The sequence below is a fragment of the Nannospalax galili genome, unplaced genomic scaffold (genome assembly GCF_000622305.1).
Source record: "Nannospalax galili isolate Female #2095 unplaced genomic scaffold, S.galili_v1.0 scaffold650, whole genome shotgun sequence".
In the NCBI taxonomy this organism is placed as follows: Eukaryota; Metazoa; Chordata; class Mammalia; order Rodentia; family Spalacidae; genus Nannospalax; species Nannospalax galili.
The window spans coordinates 97,643-124,485 of NW_008327297.1; the positions used below are offsets into that span (position 1 = coordinate 97,643).

At 40.4% G+C, this 26,843-nt stretch overlaps 1 protein-coding gene and 1 pseudogene across 1 annotated transcript; both read left to right on the forward strand.

Annotated features, from left to right (window-relative positions):
- Window positions 1-10,592: 10,592 nt before the first annotated feature.
- On the forward strand, window positions 10,593-11,534 carry LOC115072215 (olfactory receptor 1J4-like). The gene has a single exon (XM_029568975.1). The coding sequence runs from the start codon at window positions 10,593-10,595 to the stop codon at window positions 11,532-11,534; it is 942 nt and encodes a 313-aa protein (XP_029424835.1).
- Window positions 11,535-14,233: 2,699 nt separating this feature from the next.
- LOC108491581 lies at window positions 14,234-14,542 on the forward strand (annotated as a pseudogene).
- The last annotated feature ends 12,301 nt before the right edge of the window (window positions 14,543-26,843 follow it).

Sequence of the window (26,843 nt, forward strand, 5' to 3'; positions counted from 1 at the left end):
TTGCTTGTTTGTTATTGGTCTATAGAAATGATAATGATTTTGGTAGATTGATTTTGTCATCAGCTCCATTTGTATTAGTTTTCTGGTGGGAATTTTTGGCATTTCTTATGTATATATCTTATCATCTACATTTAGGGTAATTTGACTCTTTTTCCAATTAATACTTTAATTTCATTCTCTTGTGTTATTGCTCTAGCAAGAATTTCAAGGAGTATATTGAAAAGGATTGGAGATAGCAAGTGACATTTGTTCTCCCTCTTTTCTGGATTAAATCACCATTCCCTTGTTGAGAATTTTTGCATCTATGTTTATTAAGGACATGGGCCTAAATTTTTCTTTTTTGTTGGGTTTCTACCCAATTTTGCTATTAGAGTAATACTAGCTTCATCAAAGGAGTTTGAGAGCTCTCCATTTATACTGCTTTGAATAATTTGAGTAACATTGGTTGTAGAACATTTTTGAAGTTCTGGTAGCATTCTGTTGGGAACGATCTGGACCTGGGCCTTTTTTCAGTTGGTAGGATTTGTGTTACTGTTTTTATTTCTTTATTTGTTGTGGGTCTGTTTAATCTCTTGATCTCTTCTTGGTTTAACTTCAGTAGATCCACTGAAGAATTCAAGAGTATGAGTCAGGTTTTGTCCATGAACATAGGGAGACAGAGGCTTTCAGGCCTCTGTAAACTTGCTCATGTGAACTTATGGAAATGGTGGCATTGAATAAAGACCAATGTCAACTGACTCAAACAGGGGCATGGAATGGAGCAAGGGAAACAGGCCAGGGAACTTTTGGAGACTAATAACTTCTGGGTGAGGAAGAGTAGACCTTGCTTATGATTTCTAGATGGTCTGACTAGACTCCAGTGGATGAACTTGCACTGAAGAAGATCTGGGTACAAATGCTTGACTGGATGGGACTTAACCTGTATGGCAGAATACACGAGGGTCTGGTGAGGGTATGTGTTGGAGGCATGGATGCGGGGAGGGAGTTTAATTTGACTAAGAACTGTTTAGGAAATGTACAAAAGCTCAATAAAATTTTTAAACAGAAAAAAGAAAAACATCATCCACCATTATCAAGTTGGTTTTAGTCCAGAGATGCAGGGGTAGTTTAATATACTTAAATCAATAAATGTAATAAAACATATAAATAGACTTAAAGGCAAAAATCACATGGTAATCTCAATATATGCAGAAAAGGCCTTTGACAAAAATCTAGTATGCATTCATGTTAAAAGTCCTGGGGGAGGAGCTGGAGAGATTGCTCAGGGGTTAAGTGCACTGACTGTTCTTGCAGAGGACCCGGTTCGATTCCCAGCACCCACATGGTGGCAATGAATGGTCCTTAACTCTAGTTCCAGGGGAATCCGAAGCCCTCTTCTGACCTCCATGGCATTGCATGACACAGGTGCACTCACATACATGCAGGCAATACACTCATATACATAAAAATAATAAAGAAAATTTTAAAAAAAAAAAGTCCTAGAGGGAATTGGATTGGAGGGAACATACCTCAACATAATCCAAGCTATATACAACAAACCCACAGCCAACATCCTTCTAAATGGAAGCATTCCCATTAAAATCAGGAACAAGACAAGGCTGTCCACTATTCCCATTCTTTTCAATATAGTGTTTGGAACTCTTGCTAGAACAATAAGACAAGGGAAGGAAATTAAAAGAGAACTAATTGGAAAAAAAGAGGTCTAATTATCACTCTGAGTTTTTTTGAAATATAGGCACATAGAGCTTTGAATTTCCCTTTTAAGACTAGTTTTAATATGTCCCAGATATTGTGATTTATCATCATTTTCATTTAGTTCCAGGAACACTTCTTATTGACTTCTTATTTGACCCATTCATCATTAAGGAGTGCATTATTTAATCTCCATGAATTGCTACAGTTACTAGAGCCTCTTTTTCTTTCAGTTTAAGATTTATTGTGTTGTGATCAGTTAGAATGCCTGGAATCATTTCAACTTTTTGGAATTTGATGAGGTTTGTTTTGTACCCCAGTATGTGGATCATGGGAAACCTATCAATTGGAATACTCTCAAAAAAGAATATTTCTCCCTCACCAAGCAACCATTCACTGCCAATAACTCCTCACAAAGGTGTGGGACCTGGAAAGCACCTCCTCATCTGTGTCAGAATTCTGGCTATCTTGATCTTGTGTAGATCTTGTGCAAGTAACCATAGCTATTGTGAATTAGTGAGTGTGATTGCCATGTCATGTCCACTAGACAACAGTTCACAGCACTTCTCCCCATATTCCAGCTCTTAAATTCTTTCTGCCTCCTTTTCTGCAATATTTCCTAAACCTTGGTTGTTGGGGACTTAATAAAGATGTCCCAGTTAGGGTGAGCATTCAGTCTCTTAGTCTGAGCACTCTGAGCAGTTTTATATCTCTCCATTCACTGCTGTCCACTGCACAAATAAGCCTCTGTGCCAAAGGTGGAGAGCAGCCCAGGTCTATGGTTATAAACATAAAAATTTAGAAGGCTCATTGACACCATGACCATTAACAAAATAACCACAGTATGTTCTACCCTAGGGCCTATGACTTCCTCAGACATGACCTTTGAGCAGGATTACAGTATCAAGAGTAAAATTTCCTCCTGTGTGTCATGTCTCAATTCCAGTCAGAAAGTGATGAGTTATCCTATAACAGTTAGGTCCCTATTGCACCAGTGGGCACATCTTGCCTGGTAGGTCAATATTTCAGTCTGCATGATCCAGTCCTGAGTGAGACCACTGATACCCTTTCTCCTCTAGTAGCCCACATAGCAGTTTCTGTCATTATTAAAGTTAGCCAACAGGCCTCCTGTCCATTTCCGCAGTTTGGATAAACTCATACTAAGGGACATCAGGGGACACAAACTCAACTCAATAGGCAAACCATTATGATAGAATGTTATCACATATTTTGACATTTATAACAGACACAATATTTTAACATATATGACAGAATGCATGAAATCTGGTTGGGGAGCTATAGGGGATGCTCACAGGTAGAGGGGTCTAAATATGATTAATATGTACTGCATGAAATGGACAAAAGTTCCACAAAAATGTATATTGTTTAAATAGAAAACAGGGAGGATGTTTCTTGATTGGTTTGAGACTGAGTTGTCTATGTCTTATAGTCAAAGTGTGTGGTGTTTTTGGCAATAGGACCTTACTATGTAGTTATAGTGGATAGTCAAGGGCAATTATGATGGCTTGTATTGTTTTGGAGACCACTAGGGCCTCCTTGATCCACAATTGATAGGAACGTTAGGGAGACTGGAGAAGGAGTAGGGGTTCCAGTGTGGGTGGGCTGCAGCTGGAGAAATCGCAGTGCCTTAGCTGCTTCCCTGTTCCCAATTTCTCTCACCTCTGCCATTCTGAGATTTTTGTTGAGTTGAAGGAGCAGATGAGTTTTCATTTTCCTTCTGAATTATTTCAAGAACTCAGCTGTATTATTCAAGCTGTATTTCTATAGGGAATTTATTAGATTGGCTTATCAATTCAATACTCTCTGAGTAGTCCAACAATGGCTGACCCATACCTGTGAGGCTGAGAGCGGTGGCTTGGCCTATAAGCCTGGGTGTTTCAGAAGTCTAATCTGGCACTGAGGGCCTGGAGAGTTCCTTTAGAGTCAGAGGTCTTCATTCCACACTGGAAGCATGAAGGAGCTGGCTCTATACCAGCAAAGGAATGCAGAGGTGGCAGCAGCAGGGAAGATGCACTTGCCAGTGAGAATGAAGACAAGTGGGCAAAATAGGCAAGTTTCTTCTCCATCTCCTTGTACTTGGGCAGCCAACAGAAAGTGTCTCCCACATTTAGTGTGGTTCTTCCCACTTCAAATAGTCAAATCAAGAAAATCTCTCACAAGAGTGCCTGGTGCCTTGTCTTTTAGTTGAATCCAGATCTAGTCAACATGACAACGAAGATTATTCAGTTCAGTCACTCATTGCATATCAATCCCATGTTAATATCAGTTATTTTGATACTAAATTATCTTTTGTGAATTAATAAGGATAATTCTAGGAAGAGGTGATATTTAGTGTGAATTTATTGCATTCTGAGAATCTGTCATGTCATTTAATCTTAATAACTTTATGATGGCAATGTAATTGTGATCTTCAATTGTAATCCTGAAGAAGTGACATTTCCTTGATGAGGGTATAAAATTAATGACTAGCATATCTTAGGTACAGCTACCTCTAATACCTTAACCCACAGGTTGTCTTCTCCATCTGTAATCTCTTGTAAAAGTCAACTTTCTATATGATGTAGTCTCTACTAAGAGAGAAAAAAGATCTGTGGGATGTGACATTAAACTCAATTTGTGCTCTCATGATAGAGAATACTCGTGGTGTAGGGGTTTATAGAAATGACATTTTCACCATTGTGCTGTTGGGAGATGCTGAAGTAGTGCATTGACTATTTTAGCATTGGAGGATCACATAGCCACACTTGCTGCCCATGAAATAGAAACAGGCAAAGAAGAGTTCAGGGCATCTAATATAATACAACTCTTAAATCTCACCTAAAGGCCCATGTTCCTGGATGGCAGTATTGTAAAGTGAGGAAACTTTAGGAGGTGGAGTCTAGCAGAGGGTCACTAGGTAGCTGAGGACATGCCCTTGCAAGGGGGGCAGGATGTCACCTCTTACCCTGCCTCTCTTTTGCCTCCTGTCAATGACATGAGCAAGTCTTTCTATGCCATGCACATCTACCTTGATGCACTGCTTCATCACAGGCCCCAAACAATGGGAACAACTGATCATGGGCTGAAACCTAAACTGGACCAAATCTGGTTTTGACTCTTTCTAAGTTTATTGTCTCAGAGGTTTTGTCATGGCAATGGGGAGATGATAACATACTGTCTCTGATGTCTGGACTGTGTTAGGCAACACTTGCATGAGCAGTTCAGTGCCTGCTGAGTCCCTGCTTACTCCCTGCTCTGTGGGTTCTTCCCCAAGGACTGGTAAGAAATAAGGGTTAATTTTTCTACTTTGATTCTTTCTTAATGGGAGCCTAGGGACTTTCCCTGAGTCTTGGTTTCCTGCCTGTTTCTTTGGGGCTCAGGGCAGGCAGAGGAAGGTCATGAGGTTTTGGGATAACAGAGGATGTCAGATTTTTATTCTGAGACAGGATCTCCCTATAGCCACCGGTGGCCTGGAACTTGCATGTGTACTAGGTTGACCTTGATCTCACAGAGATTTGTCTGCATCTGTCTTCTACGTGTTGGGATTAAAGGCATATACCATCATGCTCAGCTGCATTTTATGTTCCCGGTGTCCTTAACAGAAGCCAAAGATTGAGATAGTTGGATTATCAGGTACCTCAACTAATCAAGAGCTGGCAGAAGTCAGAAGGAGCTCGGAGCTCTTGTTGGGAAGGATGTGTGTTTCTGTCTTTGATGTGTATTCAGCATGTTTTCTAAATGTATGCTGTGTGGTATTGTTTCTAAAATGTAGGAATGTCAACTCTTTGTGAGATTTGTCCATGTTTGTGTGCATGCGTGTGTGTGTGTGTGTGTGTGTGTATGATATGCAATCAACCAGATTTTTCCTCTCTAGACCCAGAACATACAACTCTAAATACGCATACATTAAGCATCAGTAGGCCATTTATGTGGTTTTTTTTGGGGGGGGGAGGAAGGGTGTTTTCAAATCATTTTAAAATAAAATACTGGCCATCCTCTCATTCTGGGACTCTTCTGTTTTTAGCTATTGGGGTAGTTCAGTAGATATGATTTAAGGGTCTGAAGAAGATAGGTATATTAAGCAATCTGAAAGAGTTTTCTGTGCTTCCTCATTTTCACACTTGTGTATGTGATCTTGAATTTTGTCTGAGTCATGATTACATGTACTTGAGAATGGTGTGTGTGTGTTTGTGCATGTGTGTGTGTTGCCATTGTTTTTATTTGTAGGCTGTTTTTATGTGATGTGCCCATGAATGAAAAGGGCTCAGAGCTTTGCTGATGGACCACCTTCCTGCATGTTAGGCACAGGTTAGTGGGAATTGGAACTGTTATCCTGAGTGGGTGTGTGTGTGTGTACACCATGTGTGTTTCTTGTTGCCTGACAGGGAAGAGGCATGTGTATGTAATTGACTTATTTTTGTATGACTTTTGCTTGATATAGTTGATCTTGTGTTTTTGTTGCCTGGTTTGTGTGTGTGTGTGTGTGTGTGTGTGTGTGTGTGTGTATGTCTATGCTGAGATGTGTTTGATGAATGCTTTATGTTGATTCTACAACTGTGTTTGAGTTATTTGTATGTTGTGTATCAAATCTCATATATTAGTTGTGAGTTTTGTTATGACTCTGGGTTGTTTAATCATACATGCTTTCTTTAGGACCCTATGTAGCTGGCAAGAAATAAGAAATCAGAAACTTAAGTATCTGTATATGTGTGTATGTTTCATATGTGTGTATGTTTTATCTGTGTGTTCTAGAGGCTCTGGTTGGCTCCTGTGAAATCAGTTATCTTCTTCATAGATTCTCATCAGTAATGATTCTGCATTGGGTAGGCAGGTTCATATGTGTTTTGTTACTGTGCAGTTCTTGTGTAAAGAAAAAGAGCCCAGTGTCACAAAATAATAATTGGGTCCAATCATCAGTCTGGCAATGTAGTAACTTGAGCTCTCTGAGATGCATACTCCTCACTATCTTTTAAAGATATTTTTTATTTTTCTGACTCCTGCTTTTACAACAGAATATATACTCATATATACTCATCATTGGTACCGTGATCTACAAATGAGGGAGAACATATGTCACTTGATTTTCTGAAACACAGAGGTAAAGGGAAAGAAAGAGCCTGAATGAGGGACAGTAAGGAACAGGTGTTAGCAGGTGGGAGGTGCGGAAAGTGGGAGGGTTTGGCTGGAGGGGAGGAGGGAGAGATGTGGGGGACTATGGAGGCGGACGGGAGAGAATTCAGGAGAGAGTAGATGGTGGGAGGCAGGTGTTATTCAGGGGAGGGTGGGGAAAATGGGGCCACTTGGATGGGGAATGGAGGAGGGAGTTTAGATGAGGGCGGAGAGAATAGATGAATGGAGTTTGGGTGGCCTGGGAAGCCAGAGGGAACTGTGCTGGCTTGGAGACCCCCTGAAAAATACACCTATGGTGTCTGAACATTAGTGCTGTGTGTGCTTAGTGACTGTATGTCAAGGAGCACAGTGCCAGACAGAGAGCTCTCCCCTTGAATTTTTGGTCTGAGTAGTCCACGAGACTCCTAAAATAGCAGAGGCTATTGCTGGAGCACTTGGTTTTTCCCAGAACTTGAAGGTAAGACCCTATTGCTGAAGATAGGACATGCTTATCTCTCCTCCTCCTCTCTCTCTCTCTGTCTTACCTCCTTCCTCCTTCCCAATTTTAAGTACTCCAGTTTCCCCCTTAATAATGCCTGTCTCCCATTATTCCCTCTCTTTTGCATTCCTTCTTCTCCTTTACCTCCATGGTTCACTGTATGTCCTTCAGGGCCCCCTTCCCAGTTGAATAGCCCCATTTCCCCCTTGGTAACATCTGTTTCCCTTTACCCCCTATCTGGGGCTCTTTCTTTCCCTCTACCTCTGTGCTTTCTTTACATTTTCCTGCAGACAGTGCTCTTAACCACTGGGCCATGTCTCCAGCACCTGGCAGCTCAATTTTGAGCGATGGATTCTCTCTCAAGATAGCACCTGGACATTTTCCTCTAAGTCACACAGGATGACCAAAGGGAATTTTTTCCACTGCTCACCTGTGGGCAAAGCCACTGGTTCACCAAAACATAGCACTGGATTTAAGGCTTATGAAAGCCATTAGCTTGTCCTGAGGATAGGACAAACCAGATTTTGTCTGACTTTCCTTTTGAAGACAACTTCTGAGTCCCTTCCCCACCCCCAGAAAGCTGCCTGTTTCTGAGGCTGTGTGCCATACATCTTAGTTTCAATTCCTTTCCTGTAACCTCTCACTTTATGAGATTTCCAAAGCATTCCCTTTATTTCTCTCTGGTATGAAGCCTGATTTTATTCTGTCTCCTTTCAAGCTCACAAAGGCAATCTCTAGTCCACCATCTTACCTGGAATTTCAAATTGGCAAGGAAATTTCTTAGATCTGTTACTATGAACAAATCCTTGTATTGGGTCAGAGGGAGAGAAGAAGTGAGGAGAGAGCATAGAAATCAGGGGAGGAGGAAGGAGAGGAGGTAGGGAGAGAAGAAGAGAGAGAAGAGGGTATAAGAAGAGGGAGGGGAGAGTCAGAGAGAGAGGGTAGAGTTAGGTGGAGTGAAAGGTAAAGCTTCTATGTCATTGCTGCTAATAGAGGTTTAATTCTTATCACATGACCTAGGTTCTGAGTTGCTACATCCTCAGGATTGTGATATTCCAAGAGTTTAATGATTTTTTAAAATATCAGAACTGGGTCTAGTCTAATGGTCACCTCACCCTTCTGTTTTTCTGAGTTCCTGGAGTATGATACCAGATTTTCTGCTGAACTTGTCCTATTGTAGTAGCTATTGTGGGTGAATATGACCATGTGTAGGATCTTCTCTAAGATTATTACACACATTAACAGATTTTCCCCAAGTTCTTATAACTAGTAAGATGCATTATTACTTTATAGAAGGAACTTAGGTACACACAGAGAAAGTGGCACAAGGCCTCTATAGATGGTATTCTCCTTGGAGGCAGGGCCATCTTAATCCTCCTGATGCAAAGACTGTAGCTCTTGCTTAGTGTTTTACGAAATGCTTACAGAATGTGTGCTCCAAGAGGGAATTTTATTTTATTTTTGGTAAGTTTCATATGATGAAAATACCATTTAGAACATGTGTGAATAATTGAACAAATTTTTATTCTTTTAAAAATGATTTGTTATTGAATTTTTTTGGATTTCATACAAAACATCTTTATACCCTCTCCCTCATCTGCAACCTTTATTATTCCCCATCCAGATTTCATGAATTCTGTCATACATGTTAAGGCTTATCGAATCAAGTTAGTGTACCCAGAGACCCTTTGTGCAAGTTCATCCACTGGGGTTTAGTCAGCCTGTCTAGAGTCTCTCCCTTAAAGATCAACTCTCCCTCACCTGGGAGTAATCAGTTGCCAAGAGCTCTTCAGCTAAGGTATCTCTCCAGTTTTATGCTGTTTTCTTTTTTGTTGCATCTTTCGTGCATATCGTATAACATATCTTAATCAATTAGACCTCCTCCACCCTGTTCCCTCTAGCCCTCTCCACCAGATTTCAGGTATTCTGTCATATATTTTAAGTTCTATTGGATTAAGCATTTGTAACCAGATGTCCCTCGGTACAAGTTTATTTACAGGAGTCTAGTCAGCCAGTCCTTTAAAAAAGACCTCCTTTCCCCCACCTTGCAGTAATAATTTGCTATTAGTTCCTTGGTTAGGGTTGTGACCTGCTGCCCATTTCCCCAGTTTTTTGCTGGGTTTTTGTCTGATTGAGAGGACATGGGTCTTGTCCATGCAGTCACCGTTGTCACAAGCTCATAAGCAAGTTCCCAGAGGCCTGAAAATCTGTTTCCTAATGTTCATGCACCAACCCTGGCTCTTTCTGCTCCCTCTTAGATATAATTCCTGAAGCTGTGGGTGGGTGAATTTTAGTGTAGGAGTCCTATGCAGGGACAGACCTTTATAGTCTAGAATTCTCTAAAACCTGGCCAGTTGTGGCCTTCTGTGCGCATCACACTTCATTGTATGAGGAAACTTTGCTGTTTAGAGTTGTCCACTTTAGGATTTCATTTTACCCCAGCCAGACTAAGACCAAGACAACGAAGGACACTAAATGCTGAAGAGGATGTGGAGAAAGAGCATCGCTCCTTTATTGTTGGTAGGAATGCAAATTTGTGCAACCACTACGGAAAGCAGTGTGGAGAACTCTTAAAAATTAAAAATGAATTTATCATATGATCTGGTTATACCACTCCTTGGTGTATACCTAAAGAATGCATCCTACTGTAGAGATAACTGTGCACTCATGTTCATTACTGGTCTTTTCACAACTGCTGAAAAATGGAAGCAACCTAAATTTCCCTCAACTGACGAATGCATAATGAAAATGTGGCATATTTCATAATGAAAATGTGGTGCAACAGAGTTCTACTCAGCAGTAAGGAAAGGTGAAGTTATGAAACTTTCAGGTAAATGGATGGAACTAGAAACTGTTATACTAAATGAAGTAACACGGACTGAGAACAAAAAGTGACATATAATCTCATTCATTTGTGGATCTTAGCACCAATCCGTTATATGTGAGTATATATCTGATGTAACATCAGGACCCAAGAAAATGGAAAGATAGCATAGATGTAAAGGGAAAGAAAGAGTTCTGGAGAGGGGCATAATAAGAAGCAGATGTTAACAAGGGGGAAATCAGGAAAATGAGGGTATGCATTCTTTCTTAAGGGAAGTTTATTAGAATTGGAAATATCTCCTCTTGTGTTTAGTATGAGGCCAATTTTAGATTCAGAATGCAACGTGTGTATTTTGTCTGAATTATGATGTAGTCACCTGGAAAAAAATCACGCATGCTATGTCTGCCTGCCGAGGGTCTCAGGACTCTGACATATCCTTCTCCCTCCATTCCCAGAAGGAAGAGGACCATGAGGAGGGGGAACCAGAGCAGTGTGTCTGAGTTCATCCTCCTGGGGCTCCCCATCCAGCCAGAGCAGCAGGGCATCTTCTTCACACTGTTCCTGGCCATGTACCTGACCACGGTGCTGGGGAACCTGCTCATCATCCTGCTCATCAGGCTGGACTCTCGCCTCCACACCCCCATGTACTTCTTCCTGTGCCACCTGGCCTTCTCCGACATCTCCTTATCATCTGTCACCATCCCAAAGATGCTCAGCAACATGCAGACTCAGCACCTGTCCATCCCTTATGAGGGGTGCATTTCTCAAGTGTATTTTTTCTTACATTTTGAAACTATTGACAATTTCCTGATTGGAGTGATGGCATATGACAGGTATGTGGCCATCTGCCACCCACTGCACTACATGATCATCATGAGAGAGGAGCTGTGTGATTTACTGGTAGCTGGGTGTTGGTTTTTTTCTTTTATACATGCCCTACTGTATACCCTCCTTCTGTCCCGTCTGTCCTTCTGTGCTGACAATACTATCCCCCACTTTTTCTGTGATCTCAGTGAACTCCTGAAGTTGTCCTGCTCAGATACCTCCCTCAATGGCTTACTCATCTTCACTGAGGGGGCAGCATTGACTCTCCTGCCATTGATTGCTATTTTGGGCTCTTATATCTTCATTGCTTTTACTGTCCTGAGGGTCCCCTCCACTAAGAAGATCTGCAAAGTTCTGTCTACCTGTGGCTCTCACCTCTTTCTTGTATTTTTATACTACGGGACTCTTGCAATTATTTATTTCTTTCCTTCCTCAAATAATTCCCAAGTTAAGGACATAATTGCTTCAGTAATGTATACCGAGGTGACACCCATGTTGAACCCCTTCATCTATAGCCTCAGGAACAGAGACATGAAATTGGCTCTGGGGATGCTTTGGAAAAGAGGAGTTATTTTAACAAAGTGAGAGTTCTTAACTACCCTATAGATGTTTCCAGAGATACACCCTTAAAATTGTATAGGTGAATATAGTAAATTGAAAAAATGAACAGATTAGTCTGCACTTTTCAGGTTTGGAGTTTATTTTCCCACTCCTTGAATATGGGAAGGTTTTGTGACTTGAATAATACATTTGGTGAAAGTGCATGTGAGACTTGTATGCTTAGAAGGACTTTGTCCCTGCTGTCTTTGTAATTACGAAGTCACCATATAAGTTAGTCTAAGATACTCTACATGAAGAGGAATGGCTTCATGGGGGTCAGCAAAGATACTCCAGCTAGCACTTATCCAGCACAAGTAGACCTAATAAGTGATTTCAGGCACTGATGAGTCCTAGTTGAGACTGGCTGAACTGAGCCAAGTCTAGAAGTACCATACATCTTAATATCATACCAGGCCAGATTACCAGACTATAAAATTATTATGTAATGAACATTTAAATCACTGCGTTTGGGGATTATTATGCATCATAAGCTAACTGGTATAGTGACTTCCCTTCAGTTATAGGCTCAAAACCTTTTATTCATTTTGTGTTCCCTTGTTCATTTTTGATTTTCTGATTATATTGTGTTCCTCCTCATTTTATTTTTTGAAATAGCCTCCTCCCTAAGGACTAGCTCTCATAGCACAAGAAGGTGATATGGAAACTGCCAAGGCAGAAAAGCAATCAATAGTCCTACCCAGCTGAAAAGCTTGTGAACAACAACAATGGCTGACCCAGTAAGATATCACTAATGGTACAATAGTGTCTATTTGGACTTAAGGCCCACTCAATAGGAGAAAATTTAGGCCTGGTACTGCAAACCTAGCCATGGCTGGTGAGGTCATAGAATCTAGAGGAGAACTGACTACTGTTACGTGCCTAAACCAATACATATTCTATCTATATTTTAAATAGCTAACCTTGTACTCACAGAGATGTGTAGCTCTCACTACTCATCAGAGAAGCTTCTTTTTGCAACAGATGGAGACTCTTACAGAGATTCACAACCCGTCAAAATGCAAGGAATAAGTGACTATGTGGTGTCCAGCCCCAGTTAATGCATCTACAATGCAACCCCTCCACAAGGCTCAGGGGACATTGTGAAAGAGGGGGCAGAAAGTTTGCAAGAGCCACAGGAACAAGATAGCTGCTGCTAGGCAGTGTCTTCCAGACATGGCAGGGAAAGTGCACCCGAGAAATATCAACAGTATGGCTGTCTAAACAACACCTTCATAATGAGCATACCATTTGACATGCCCATGTGGATGGGAGAAACTTCACATGTCCCTTCTCCTAGGTGATAATCAATAAGTGCCAAGAGATGGAGAATTAGTTTTCTCCATGAAGGAGCTCCATGATAAGTTATCCAATCCTAAGTGGTCATCCCCAAACGCATATACACTAAGTGGGCTCAGTATATTATAAGCACACATATGCATGTATGCAACACTGATAATTAATGAAGAGTTAATGAACCTGAGCTGTAGTGGTGGGGGACATGCAAAGAGTTGAAGGGGAAGAAGTAGCGGTGTATTGATGTTAATACTGTATTCATGCATGAAATTATCAACAAATAAAAAAAACCTCTAATCCTAACCTCAAAAGATTCTGCACAGCAAAGGATACCATCATTTGAGCCAAGAGGCAATATACAGAATGGGAAATTTCTTTACCAGCTTTATAGCTGAGAGGGTTAGTATCTAGAATATACAAAGAACTCAAAACCCTAATCATATAAATCCAAACAACGTAGTTAAAACCTGGGGCAAGGAGCTAAACAGAGTTCTCAAATGATGAAACAGAAACGGCTGATCAGTGTTTTAAAAAATGTTCACCATCTTTAGCCATCAGAGAAGTGCAAATTAAAAATACTTTCAGATTTCATCTTACCCAATCAGAACAGCAGAGACAGAAAAAAACAAATGACAGACAAGTTCCGGTGAAGATGTGGGGAAGGGGGAACACTTATTCACTGTTGATGAGAGTGTAAACTAATGCAGCCATTAAAGCAGTATGAAGATTCTTCAAAAAGCTGAAAGTAAATCTCTCACAGGATCCAGCTATACCTCTCTTGGGCATGTACCCAAAAGGCTCTGTGTCCTACTGCAGAGACACCTGCTCATCCGTGTTCAGAGCTGTTCTATTTACAATAGTCAGGAATTGTAAACAAGATGTCCACCAATAATGAAGGAATAATGAAAGAATGGTACACTTCTACCATGGAATATTATTCAGTCTTTAAGAAAAACAAAATTAAGTGAGGTAACACAGATCTAGAAGATAAACATGGCATGTTCTGTCTCATAAGTAGATGATAGCCTTGAATCTTTAGACAGATGTTTTTAACTAAGAGGTCAGGAAACTGACCATGGGACCATGGATGGTGGTTCATGGTACAGGAGATAGGATGTAGTGATATAGATTGGGAAAGGTGATTACTGGGACAGGAAGGTTTGAATGCAGTGGGGATGGGAGAGTAGGACAGTTGTCCCCATGGAGTAACATGGGGCCAGCTAACACTGAAGACCTTTAAAAGAGTCCCATGGAAACCTAGTACTACACATGCTTTTTACAATATATACATAGACAATATAGAGAGAGTTTAAATGTAGTTACCCTGTTTTGTTTCGGAAGTTGCTTTCTGAGGGTGCGTGTCTATTCGTGTGGTCTTTGTGACTCCCACCATGGCGTACCACGGCCAGGGCCAGAAGGTGTAGAAGGTGATGGTGCAGCCCATTAACCTCATCTTCAGATACTTGCAAAATAGATCTCAGATTCAGGTGTGGCTGTATGAGCAAGTGAATACGCAGATAGAGGGTTGTATTATTGGTTTTGATGAGTATATGAACCTCATATTAGATGATGTGGAAGAGATTCATTCTAAAACAAAGTCAAGAAAACAGCTGGGTCAGATCATGCTTAAAGGAGATAACATTACTCTGCTACAAAGTGTGTCCAACTAGAAATGCTCAAGGAAGTGAGAAGTTGAGAAGGAAATACAGTTTGTTCTTTTCTAAAGGTGTCTTCTGGGAGCATAGTTTGCAACATTTACTCATATTGTTTTTCATGACCCTTACTTATTATTAGGTGACAATAAAGGCTGTGAGATTGTTTTTGTTAAAAATGTAGTTACCCTATAACAGGGGTTCAGTGGCCCTACTAGGTACCACAGGCTAGCATATTCAAAGCCCAGCATAAGGAGTGAACTCCCTTTTTGGGAGTTCTTGACCAGGAAGTTCCCATAGAACCCCAACAATGATAGCTATTGTTGTTTTGCTTTGTTACCTGACAGAACTAGAGGGTAAGACCCTATTGCTGTAAACACTACACGCATGAGTTATAGAACAAGAAAGGAGAACTCAAGCTGATGCTGACCTAGAAGCTTCATCTCTATTGGTTAGCTTACATAGGACTAAAACGTACTATGCATGTAAGTAACAGAGAAAGGTAATCATCAACCTTACAGAGATGTGAACCCTGTGAAATAACAATTGGCCTAACATGATACGCCCTGGTAAACTGTGGTCCAAATGTTATGGGAATGATTAACCACCTTCTGCTTGTTTTTAAGGCTGCTTCATTACATAGACTTCATACCTGATTCTGTTATCAGAGTTAAGAACCTGTGGATAGACAGGTCACAGGCCATAGGGGAGAACCTAGTACTATTATTCTGCCAAATAGACATAGAATTAAACTGACTCTTAATCACTTTTTTATACCCACAGATTAGTGCATCTTTCAACTTTCAGCAAAGAAGCTTCTTTTTGCAGAAGATGATGATTAACACAAAGCCTATGGCAGGTCAGTCTGTGGAGAATAAGACACTGTGGAGTGATCAGCCCTAAATGAGACACCCAATCACACCATTTCCTCCCAAGGCTTGGGGATCATTGCAGAAGAGGTGTCAGAAGATCATAAGACTCAGAGGTGGTAGATGAATACAAGGAGGCTGTGTTGCCTGGACGCCACAGGGAAGATGCACATGTAAACTCATAGAGCTTATGACCACATGCACAAGACCTGTGCAAACACAAGCCAGACAAAATCCCAGCATGGATGGGGGGAGATGGGCAAGAAATCCCAGACCTATTTGAGGATCTATTGGCCACTGATAGCTGCTGGAGAGGGAGAATCAGTTTTCTTTAGTGTTGTGACACCGGGTAGGCTCACTAGATTCCGTGAAATAGAAGCACACATAGGAACATGTTGTGAATGCAGATTAGACTCAATAGACCTTAAAATAAGATGAATAATAATAGCGGACATGAAATGAGGTGGGGGCTGTAGTAAGGTGGAGGTGGACATAGAATACTGAGCCCGAATGTGAACAAAATATATTGTATCTAGTCTTGAAGAATCAACACAAATAATAAAATAATAAAAAATGAACAAATTAGAATTTAGCATATTATATAGAATAAAGAATCTGATGTGTATATAAAAGTTTATCTTTATACCCCATAGACCAATATATATTATAACTGCAATTACTTTGTATATGTAAATAAATGTAAATTATATATAAAACGTATTACTACTTGATATATGATATGTGATTTAAACGATGTATATTTATATCTATATGTTTATGCCAGTTTATACAATCATCAAATAATGGGTGCTTTGACTGACTTCATACCTTGGCTCTTATGAGTAATAGTATAGTGAACATAGAAGTACGTGTACCTTTATGAAGAAGTGGTTTCATTTCTTTTGGATATTGGCCCTGAGATGGATTGCTGGGTACTATGCTGTCTCTTTTTAATTTCTGTAGAAATATCCATACTCTCCCACAATAGCTCTACCAATGTAGTTTCCCATCAATAGTGAATAAAAATTTCATTTTTTCACACCCTGACCAACAACTTTCTTTTGGCTTTTTCTTAGTAGCCAGCATACCATATGTGAGGTGATATGTTTGTGTGGTTTTTTTCACAATGAGGAATGGCATACAGCATGTTTTCCTGTGTGTGTTGACAGTTTTTAGTGTCTATTCTTCTTTTTTGTCCATTTTTTAATTGAATTACTTAGAATTCTACTATCAATTTGTGTGAGTTCTTTTTTTCTCAGACCCAAATTTACTGATTTATTTACTTGCATATATATGCACATATATATGTCACAGATGAATCCCAAACATGATGTGGTAAAGCTATTTCTGCCTCACATCTCACATCACCCTTTTTTCCTCTGTAATCTCATGGCCAGAGATATAGTCCCTTAGCACATACTAACATTGCTTATGTATAAAAATGAAGCTAGAATTGTCATATTTTCAATGTATATTTTTATCAAACTTTTGTGCATGAAATACAAAACATCTTAATCATCTTTATACCTCCCATTGCATGCCTTCTGTCATGTATGTTAAGGCTTTATCGAATCAAGTAGGTGTAACCAGATGTCCTTTATGCAAGTTCATCCACTGGAGTTTATCTACTCAGCCTTTCTAGGGTCTCTCCCTTAAAGACAATCAACTCTCCCTCATCCAACAGTAGTCAACTGCCAATAGTTCTTTGGCTAAAGTTGGCACCTGCTGCCAATTTTCCCAGTTCTATGCCGGGTTTTTGTTTGATTGAGTTTGCATGGGTTCTGTGTGGCACTGTAAACACAGCCAAATGCACATGGCCGGAGACATCATAGAACCTAGAGAAAACCTTACCTCTGTCACATTCCTAGACAAGAGTAGTTTTTTACAGTATGCTAAATATGGGTCCTTATAGTTATAGAAAAGTATAGCATTCACCACTGTATAAGTTACTTTTTGTTGCTGTGATAAAATACTGTGCCCAATGGAACTTATAGAAGGAAGAGTTAATTTGAGCTTACAGTTCCAGAGGAATAAGAATCCATTATATTGGGGAGGCATGGTGGCAGGAGGTGGCCAGAGAAGAAAGAGGAGTGCTCACATCTTCAAGCAGGCATAGGAAGCAAAGAGTGACTAGAAATCCTACAAGGCTTAAGAACTCCCAAAACCTGCCCCTAGTGACATGCTACCTCCTACATGGTCACACATTCTAAAGTCTCCGAAAACAGCACCATCTACTGGGGACAAAATGTCCAAATACTTAGAGCCTGTGGAGGACACACTTGGTCAAACCACCACAACCACTCATCAAAGAAGTTCTTTTTGCAACAGATTGAGACCGTTGCAGAGTTCACAACTGCCTACATACAGAGACTAAGTGTCTGTGAGATGCTCAGTCCTCAGTGACACACCTACAGTGGACTCTATATCTAAGACTCATGGAACATAGCAGAACAGGGGGTAGAGAGAATACTAATGCCTCTCTCAACTCTCACCAGTCAAACTCCCTCATGCAACAGTATGGTAAACACACAAGGCCACAATTGTCCAAAATGTAGAGAATAAGAGACTACAGAGAAAGCACATCCCTGAATATGACTCCTATATTAAACCTCACCCACCTGTGAATCAATGACCATTGTGGAAGAGAAGACGGAAGGATTGTTAAGAGCCAGAGCTGGTGCATGATCATAAGGAAACAATGTGTTCCTGGCATCTGGGAACTTGTTCATATGAACTTGTGGTCATTGTTTGAGTTGTTGAGTTCCTTTCCTTTTTCCTCCTCTCTTCTCTCCTCTCCTCTCCTCTCCTCTCTTCTCTTCTCTTTTCTCTTTTCTATTTTCTTGTCTTTTCTTTTGAGACAGGATCTCATGTAGCCCAAGCTAGCCTGGAACTTTGTATGTAGCTGAAGATTTCCTTAAAGTCTGGATTATCCTTCCCCCACCTGGGTTCTGGGATTGCTGAGGCACATCATCCTGCCAGGTGTATGTGGTGGTAGGGATTGAGCTTGGAGCCTTGTGCATGTTAGGTAAGCACTCTTCTAACTCAGTGAGATCCTTAGCACTTGTATTAATTATTTGTTCATCTTCATCACACTTCCTATTAGACACACAGTTTACAAATAACTTTCCCAATCTGTAACCTGACATCTCATTTTGCTGACCATTTCTTTTGCTTTGAGACACTTTTGCTTTTGATGTTTTGAGTCTGAGTTTGATCTCATTGTTTTATTTTAGCTGTCGTACCTGATACTTCCATGGGGTATCCGTTAAAACATATCATTTTCATGCTTTCTGAGAAAAGTTCAAGGGGCACTGGTTGAAGAGGAGAGTTCTAGTGAGCTTGCAAAAGTTTAGTAGAAAGAGTCATTTAGAGGTGGTGGTGAAAATTCAGTGAATACTTGAATATATATGGTATTCATTCCATCAGAAGTTTGAAACTGGAGTTACTGATGAATTGAGTGAGGGTAGTGTGAGAAATGGTTACAAATTCCTACATTTTCAGTTTGAACAACATGGGATTGTCATGATGGTAGGGAAAACGATTCATGCATGTGCCTACAGATGACAGCAAGGGGACTGTAATCAATAAGAAAATAACCAATGTCTACTAGGCCCTTCCAAAGTGACACACAGTATTCTAGGCATGCTGTCTGTTTATCCCATTTAATACTCTCAACAATTTAGAATTTTTTTATCATTACTGAGAGTTCTAGCAGAGCTGTTAGGCCATTTTACATATAGGAGCATGTCATCCATAAAAGAGATAATTTTTCTTATTCATTTACTATTTGTATGACTTTCATTTTTCTTGTTTTAGTACTCTATGTAATGAGTGGAGATGCTGAACATGTTTTTCTCATCCCGGATTTTAGAAGAAATGCTCTTGTTTTGCTGCTGTTTATCATACTGTTAACCATATTTGCCCTGTGTAGCCTTTATTAGGTCTATTAGGTACACCTTTTCAATTTCAAGATCCTTCTGGGCTTTTCTCATGAGGGAATGTTGAACTTTGTCAAAGGAATTTTCTGAATTGTGATGAGCTTGTGATTAATTTTATCATATCTATGTATGTGTCGAATTACACTTGCTGATTTGTATATGTTGAAATAACTTGCATTGATGAAATGAAGCCAACATGGTTATGATGAACAATCTTCCTTGTGGGTTCCTTTTAAAAAATATTTTCGTTTTTATTTACGTGTATGAAGGTGTGTCTGTGTGAATATGTAACATGTATGTGCAGTTGCCCACAGAGGTCAGAAGAGGGAGTAGGTACCCCTGGATCTGGAGTTACAGGCAGTTGTAATCTTCCTGATGTGGGTAAAGGAAACTATACTTGGGTCCTCTATAAGAACAGTGCATGCTCTGAACCACTGAGCCATCTCTCAAGTCCCTTAGCATGTTCTTAAGTTAGTTTTTTAAGAATTTTTATTGAGAAATTTTAAGTTCATCAGGAAAATTGATCTATATTTTCTTTGTTATTTCCTTATTCAGTTTTGTTTTCAGAATGATGCTGGCTTCAGAGAATGAATTGGTAGTGTGCCTTTCCTTTCTAATATTTGAAATAATTGAGGAGCATTAGTGTCAGCTCTTCTTTAAAGTTTTGGTCGAACTAGGAATTCAATCCAAGTAGTCTTGAGTTTTCCATTGTAGGAGGGCATTTTAATCACTCTTTCAGTCATCTTGATTGTTCTGGATTTGTTAAAGTTATTTATAGCTAATTCATTTAATTTTGATAGGTCGCATGTATCTGGAAAGTAACTGTTTCTTGTAGATTTTCCGGGTTTTTTAAGCCTAAGTTTTCAAAATGTCCTTAATGATTCTTTGTGTTTCATTGAAGTCTGTAGTAGCCTTTCCCTTTTCATCTTTAATTTTATTAAGTTGAGTCATCTCTGTATTTTGCTTAGTTTGTTTAGGGGCTTGCCAATATTGCCATTTCCTTCTCTAGAACTAATTATTTGCTTGATTTTATGAATGACTCTTTTATTATCTATTTCATTGATTTCTACCCTTATCTTTATTATTGTTTTCTGTCACTTATTGTTTTGGGGTGTGGATTGTTCTTCTTTTCTAGGATCTTGAGATGCACCATTAGGTTGTTTATTTGAAATGTTTCTGATTTTTAAATGTAAGTCCTCAGAGCTATAAACTTTCTCCTTACAATTGTACTAGTTAAGGTCAGTGGGGATGACTCAGTGGGTAAAGAAACTTGCTGCAGAGGCCTGGAGACTTGAGTTCAATCCCAGAAGGGATATAAAAGAAGAATTTGTTCTCTGATTTCCACACATGTGACACAGTAGGTGTATGCCTCCTCCCCTCATTATCTACACACACAAATAATACAGTAATATAATAATAATAGCAGTAAAGCATTAATACGAGAATTGCTGTATCCCTAACATTTGGGTAAATTGTGTGTTCATTTTCTTTCTTTTAAAAAAATTTCGACTAATTTTTTTGTGTATTTCATACAGAACATTTCAATCAATCTTAATTATCATTTGATCATAGAAACCTTTAAATTTCCTCTCTGATTTCTTCAGTGACCCACTGGTCATTCAAGAGTGTACTGATCAGACTCCAAATATTTACTTGGTTGATTGTTTTCTATCCTTTGCCTCTCACTCTGTGGCCCTCTTTCCCAGTGAGTTGTGTTTCTTGGCTATTACAGATAGTTGGACTGTTTTCTGATACAGTCAGACAGCTGGTGTCTTCAATAAAAAAATTTAAAAAATATTTTATGTTTGTACATGTTGTTGCCTGTATGTATTTAGGTGTACCACATGTGTTCAATGTCTGTGGAAGCCAGAAATGGTCATCGGATTCCATGGAACTAGACTTACAGATATTTGTTAGCTGCCACATGAGGGCTGTAAATGGTCTTAGTTCAGTCATCTCTTCAGCCTTTTTTTCTATTTAAAAAAATGAGTTGAGGCCATTCACATTTAAGGTTATTATTGAGTGATAACCCCTATAATTTTACTGATTTTTTGGTCCATTTCATTATTGTTTGCTCTTTTCTGTTAATTTTGGGTATTTCCTGTTTTAATGTATTGGACATGATGGGGTCCTTGCTAGCTCTTCTTTGCTTGTCTATTCCTCTCATGGAATTAATTCTTGTGCTCTTGTGATTGAAAGTGTCTTTCTTCCTCCTCTGTATATAATATTCTTTTTAAGAGTTATTGCACTGCAGACGTGATGCTCATGAATGTAGTCTGTGCATTTATTGAAATGTCCTTTTTTCTATGTAACATTTTAAAGATTTCTTTGTTGTACATAGTAATCTTAGTGACAGTTATTTACCTTCAGGACTTGAAATACATCATTCCTCCCTTGAGAGTTGCTGACAAGAGAGCTGAGGTTCTTATGATGTTTCTGTCTTTGTTGGTGAGCTGGTGTTAGGACAGGCAATCAAAAAGGATTTGAGAAAACATTAAAAATAAACAAAATGACAGACATTAATGCACTTCTTTCAATGATAACTCAGAATATTAATGATAAACAGATTGTATTAGAACATGGGATCTATCTGTTTGGTGCCCTTAAGAAACACACCTCACCATCAATGATTGTCAACACCTTGGGTAAAAGGATGGAACATATATATTCCAAGTAAATGGAACCAAGAAACAAGGAGGCATAGATATTCTAATATCTGACATCAATTCCCTACTGTCACCAATAGACAGGCCATAAGGAGAAACTTAGGGAAACTCAAGAGTAAAACGACATCATAAATTAAATGGACTTAACATATTCATAGACATTCTACTCCAAAGTAAAGAATTCATGTTCTTTTTAGCAGCCCATGGAAATTTCTTCACAACTGATCACATATTACAATATAAAATAAGTCTCAACAAAGCTAGTAAATTAAGCTGGGTGTGATGGAACACACCTTTAATCCAAGCACTGGGGAGACAGAGGTCAGCAGATTTCTGTGAGTTCAGGCCAGCTGGGGCTACAGAGAGACCCTGTCTGAAAATGACCCAAAAAGATAGTAAATTAAAATAACATTCTGTATTCTGTCAGACCACTATGGAACAAAGGTGAATATCAACAACAACAGAAACTACAGTAAGTATACAAACTGATTAAGATTAAACAAAACACTGTTAAATGAAAATGGAGTTAAGGGAGAAATAAAAAGGAAATTAAAAAATTCCCAGAATTGAATAAATGAAAACACAACATACCCAAATCTATGTGACACATTGAAGGCAGTCCTAAGAGAAAAGTTTACCAAAATACATTGTATTCTCAAAGAATTAGTATAAATATTGTTAAAAATAAATTGCAGTCTGCAAATATATCACCAATGACAATAAACTGACAATGGCTAAACTATTGTAGAATATCTATGAAATTTAAATTTATGTAGCTTAATTATGAAAAATCATAAATCAATTAGATAAGAGACAGGGAAATGGAAAAATAGGGGAGAAGGAAGATTCAATAAAAGAAAACAGAAATAAGATTGAAAGAGATTGTCATGGAGTGGCAGAAAAATCAGGGGCTATAAAGTATACGAAATATGAAAATGAAGAGATTTCACAGTGGCAAAGGTATTCACATCCAGAATTAGACAAGTGTAAGGACCTGAATACAAAACCCACAGGAATATTAAGAAAATGCTTCTTAGATGAAACCAAAATATCACTAAATGCAGAAATGGGGGAAAAGGCAGAATTATAAGGGTTAAAAGGGAAACAACAGAAAAAAAGAAATTACCCTCAATTGAAAAAAGTGCGTAAAAGTTAAGTGGGATGTATGCAAGCAGTTAAAATAGAGTCATAGAAATTAAACATGCAATGCATTGAAAATTATGATGAACATGTAGAAAACAGAAAGGATATTTCAGAGGCTTGGAATACCTTCTTTCCTGATCCTTGAAAACTTGGGAGTGATAAATACATGCATGGAAGGAAGACTCTTATCTTCTAGTTTGTACTATTGCAGAGTCTGTATTGGATAAGTGTGTTATCCTTCTTGTGTATTGGGGGTATTTGCTGGCCACACTCAACTTTGCATTCTGTGAGCTGGGGAGATTCTCCTTCTGTCTCAAGACTCCACACCATACCCAGGGAGATGGCTGCTGACTGATATACTATATGAATTAACACAAACACAGAAAAGCAAGTGACACATGTTCTCATTTGCGGACAATAGCACTAATCCCTTATATGTGCGTGTATACCCTGATGTAACATGAAGAGCCAGGAAAATGGAAAAGAAACAGAAGTAAAGGAAAAGAAAGAAGCTGAAAGAGGGGGATACTAAGGAACAGATGTTATCTGGGGGTGGGGGCCAGGGGGAGATGGGGAAAGTGGGATTGTATGGCTGGGAGGGGAGGATTGAGATCATGCAGGAGTCCACAGTGGAGGAGGAGTGAACTCAGGAGTGTGGCTCTCTCCCTCCCCTCATGGGCTTTTGCCCGCCAACCCAAGAGAACAAAGGGAGCAGAAGTGACAAGTGGGGTCGGGACAGCCAGTGAGCACAACAGAAAAGACCTTCCAGTAGTCAGTTTCAGTGATATAGCTTGTTTATTCAGTGGGGGTCAGGGAAGAATATAGGGTGGAGGTGGCAGCCAAAGTTCTACATGATAGGTGCTCATAGCATGCTTTATTTACATATGGTAGAGGATCCTATCATCTGGCTATAGGGCAATGCCTAATTATCATATAGAAAAAACCGGGGGACAGTTTTATTGCAGGTAACTATAGCAAAGGTCACTTTCTAAATAAGGCGAGGCATACGTGATTGGAGGCACTTTCCAGATAAGGTCAGGCAGAGAGCAGGAAGCCCCCACTGAGAAAGGGAGTCCTCCATATAGCACCAAACTCCTTAGAGCTATCTGGACGTGGTGGACTGCAACCTTAGCAGCAGGGTCCCCCAACACAGAAGGGGGGAATGGCAGGAGGTGGTAACAACTGGGTGGAGGGAGGGGATAATGGGGACACTTGGACTAGGGAGGGAAGAGGGAGGTCAAGCAGGGGGAAGAAAGAACAGAGATGAGTGGATCTTGGAGGGTTAGGGAAGCTAGAAGGAAATATGTTGTCTCCAAAACTTCCTGAGAAATGCACATACGGTGCCTGAACATTAATTCATATGTATACCTGGGGGCTATATGTCAAGAAACACAGTGCCAGACAGGAGAGTCCTCCCTTTGAGTGGTTGGTCAATGTGGTCTAAGAGACTCCCCAAATAATACAGGCTATTGCCAGAGCTCTCAATTATCTCCCAGAACTGGAATATAAGAGCTCTCTGCTGAAGATGGGGCATACACTGGACACAGGACTTGGGGCAGTGGAGCAGGAATTGACCTGGAAGCCTTCTACCTGAAGTTTATCTTCCATAGTTCTGGAGGATGATATGCAAGATGCTAAGGGAGAAAATCAGTCAGTGGTCCAACCAAGTCCTAAAACCTAATAACCATAATGACCAGCAGAGCAAACTACCTCTACTGATGGAAGGTATTACAGAATCCCACAACACAGAGAATATACGTCTGAAAGATGCCCAGTCCTAGGTTACATACCTACAGTGGAATCTACAGCTAAGACTCCTGGAACACAGGGGGTGGAGAGAAAAACTAGCACATCCCTCAACTCTCACCAATGAAGCCTCCTTATACAACAGGGTGCGATGCACACAAAAGGCCACAACTGGCTCAGTTTTAAATGATAAGAGACTTCAGAGTGTATGTTCCTGGATAGGATTACTATATTAACCCTCTCCCACCCACAGGTCAGGGACCATTGAAGAAGAGGGGAGAAAGATTGTAAGAGCCAGGATTGGTCCATGAACATAGGGAAGTAGAGGCCTTCAGGACACTGGAAGCTTACATACATGAGCTTATGGTAATAGTGGCATTGAGCACGGGACCCATGCCAAGCAAATCAGACAAAGGCCCAGAGTGGAGTGAGGGAGATGGGTGGTAGATTGGTCCTAGTCTGGGAACTATTGTAGACTGATCATTACTGGGTGAGGGAGAGTAGGCCATGCCAACGATATCTAGATAGGCTGACTAGATTCCAGTGGATGAATTTGTACTAACAGATATCTGGGTACAAATGCTTGCCTGAAGAGGACTTAACACATACAGTGGAGTACATGAAATCCTACAGGCAGTGGGGGGTGGGATGCCATGAATGGGAGAGGAAGCTAAATTTGATTAAGAACTGTTGTATGAAACATACAAAAGCCCAATAAAAATTAAAAAAGAAAGAGAGCCCTTGGCCATTTTTCTCTGAGTCATACAGGATGACCACCTGGAATTTCTTCCACTGCTCATCTGTGCGCTAAACCACTTGCTCACCAAAACAAGGCTCATGAAAGCTGTGAGCTTGTCTTGTGGGTAGGACAGTCCAGATTTTGTCTGACTTACCTTTTGAAGTCCACTTCTGAGTCCCTTCCCCACTCCATGGAAACTGCTGGGGCTGAGTTTGGCTTAATTCTCTTTGTGGTACATCTTAGGTTCAATTCTTTTCCTGTCTCCTCTCACTTCTTTTGTGAACTTCCAAAGCAGTTCCTCTATTTCTCTCTTTGGGATAAAGACTTTTTTTCTTATTCTGAGTATCACCTCAGGTTCCCACCGAGGCAGTCTCTAGTCCACCATTTTACCTAGAACCTCAGATTGTTATTTATTTTTTAGGATTTTTTTGTCTTTTTTTAACTTTTAAAAAATCTTTGAGCTCACTTCTCTCTGCGTTCCTGGACCTGCACCATTGGCTAACTCTCCTAGCCTGCACTCCTATCCTCAGGCCTCTTGGGGTAAGTCTATAGCGCAGCCCTCCGTGCCTTGACTCCCCAAGCCACATTCACCCTTCCATCTCCCCCGCTGTTCGCTACTCCCAGTTTGGGACCTGTGCCATACCTAGTCTTGGGGCCCCAGACACCTGGGGAACCAATACTGCTTCCTGATCCTTCTCACCCAGACCAACTTAGTGCCTTTCTTGGGCCCCAGGAGCACCGCTTCTGGTCCTGGCCCTGCCCTCACCTCTTTCTGCATCCCTGGACCTGCACCACCAGCTAACTCTCCTAGCCTGCACTCCTATCCTCAGGCCTCTTGGGGTAAGTCTATAGCGCAGCCCTCTGCGCCTTGACTCCCCAAGCCACATTCACCCTTCCATCTCCCTCACTGTTTGCTACTCCTAGTTTGGGACCTGTGCCATCTCTAGACTTGGGGCCCCAGACACCAGGGGAACCAATACTGCTTCCTGACCCTTCTCACCCAGACCAACTTAGTGCCTTTCTTGGGCCCCAGGGGCACCGCTTCTGGACCTGGCCCCGCCCTCACCTCCCTCTACTTCCCTGGTCCTGCAACACCTGCCAGACTCTTGCTGGGGCTGACAGCCTCTTTCTGGGGCTCCGAGGCTTACCTTTCCTCTCCCTGATCCTTTGCATCCAGTACAACCCAGCTACTCAATCCACTCCCTGGGAAATCTTGGGGCTTCTTCCCACCCCATCTGCCTTTGCATC

What these genes read in the sequence shown, in the direction of transcription:
- LOC115072215 (XM_029568975.1), top strand. Translation starts at nt 10,593, where the DNA reads ATGAGGAGGGGGAACCAGAGCAGTGTGTCTGAGTTCATCCTCCTGGGG.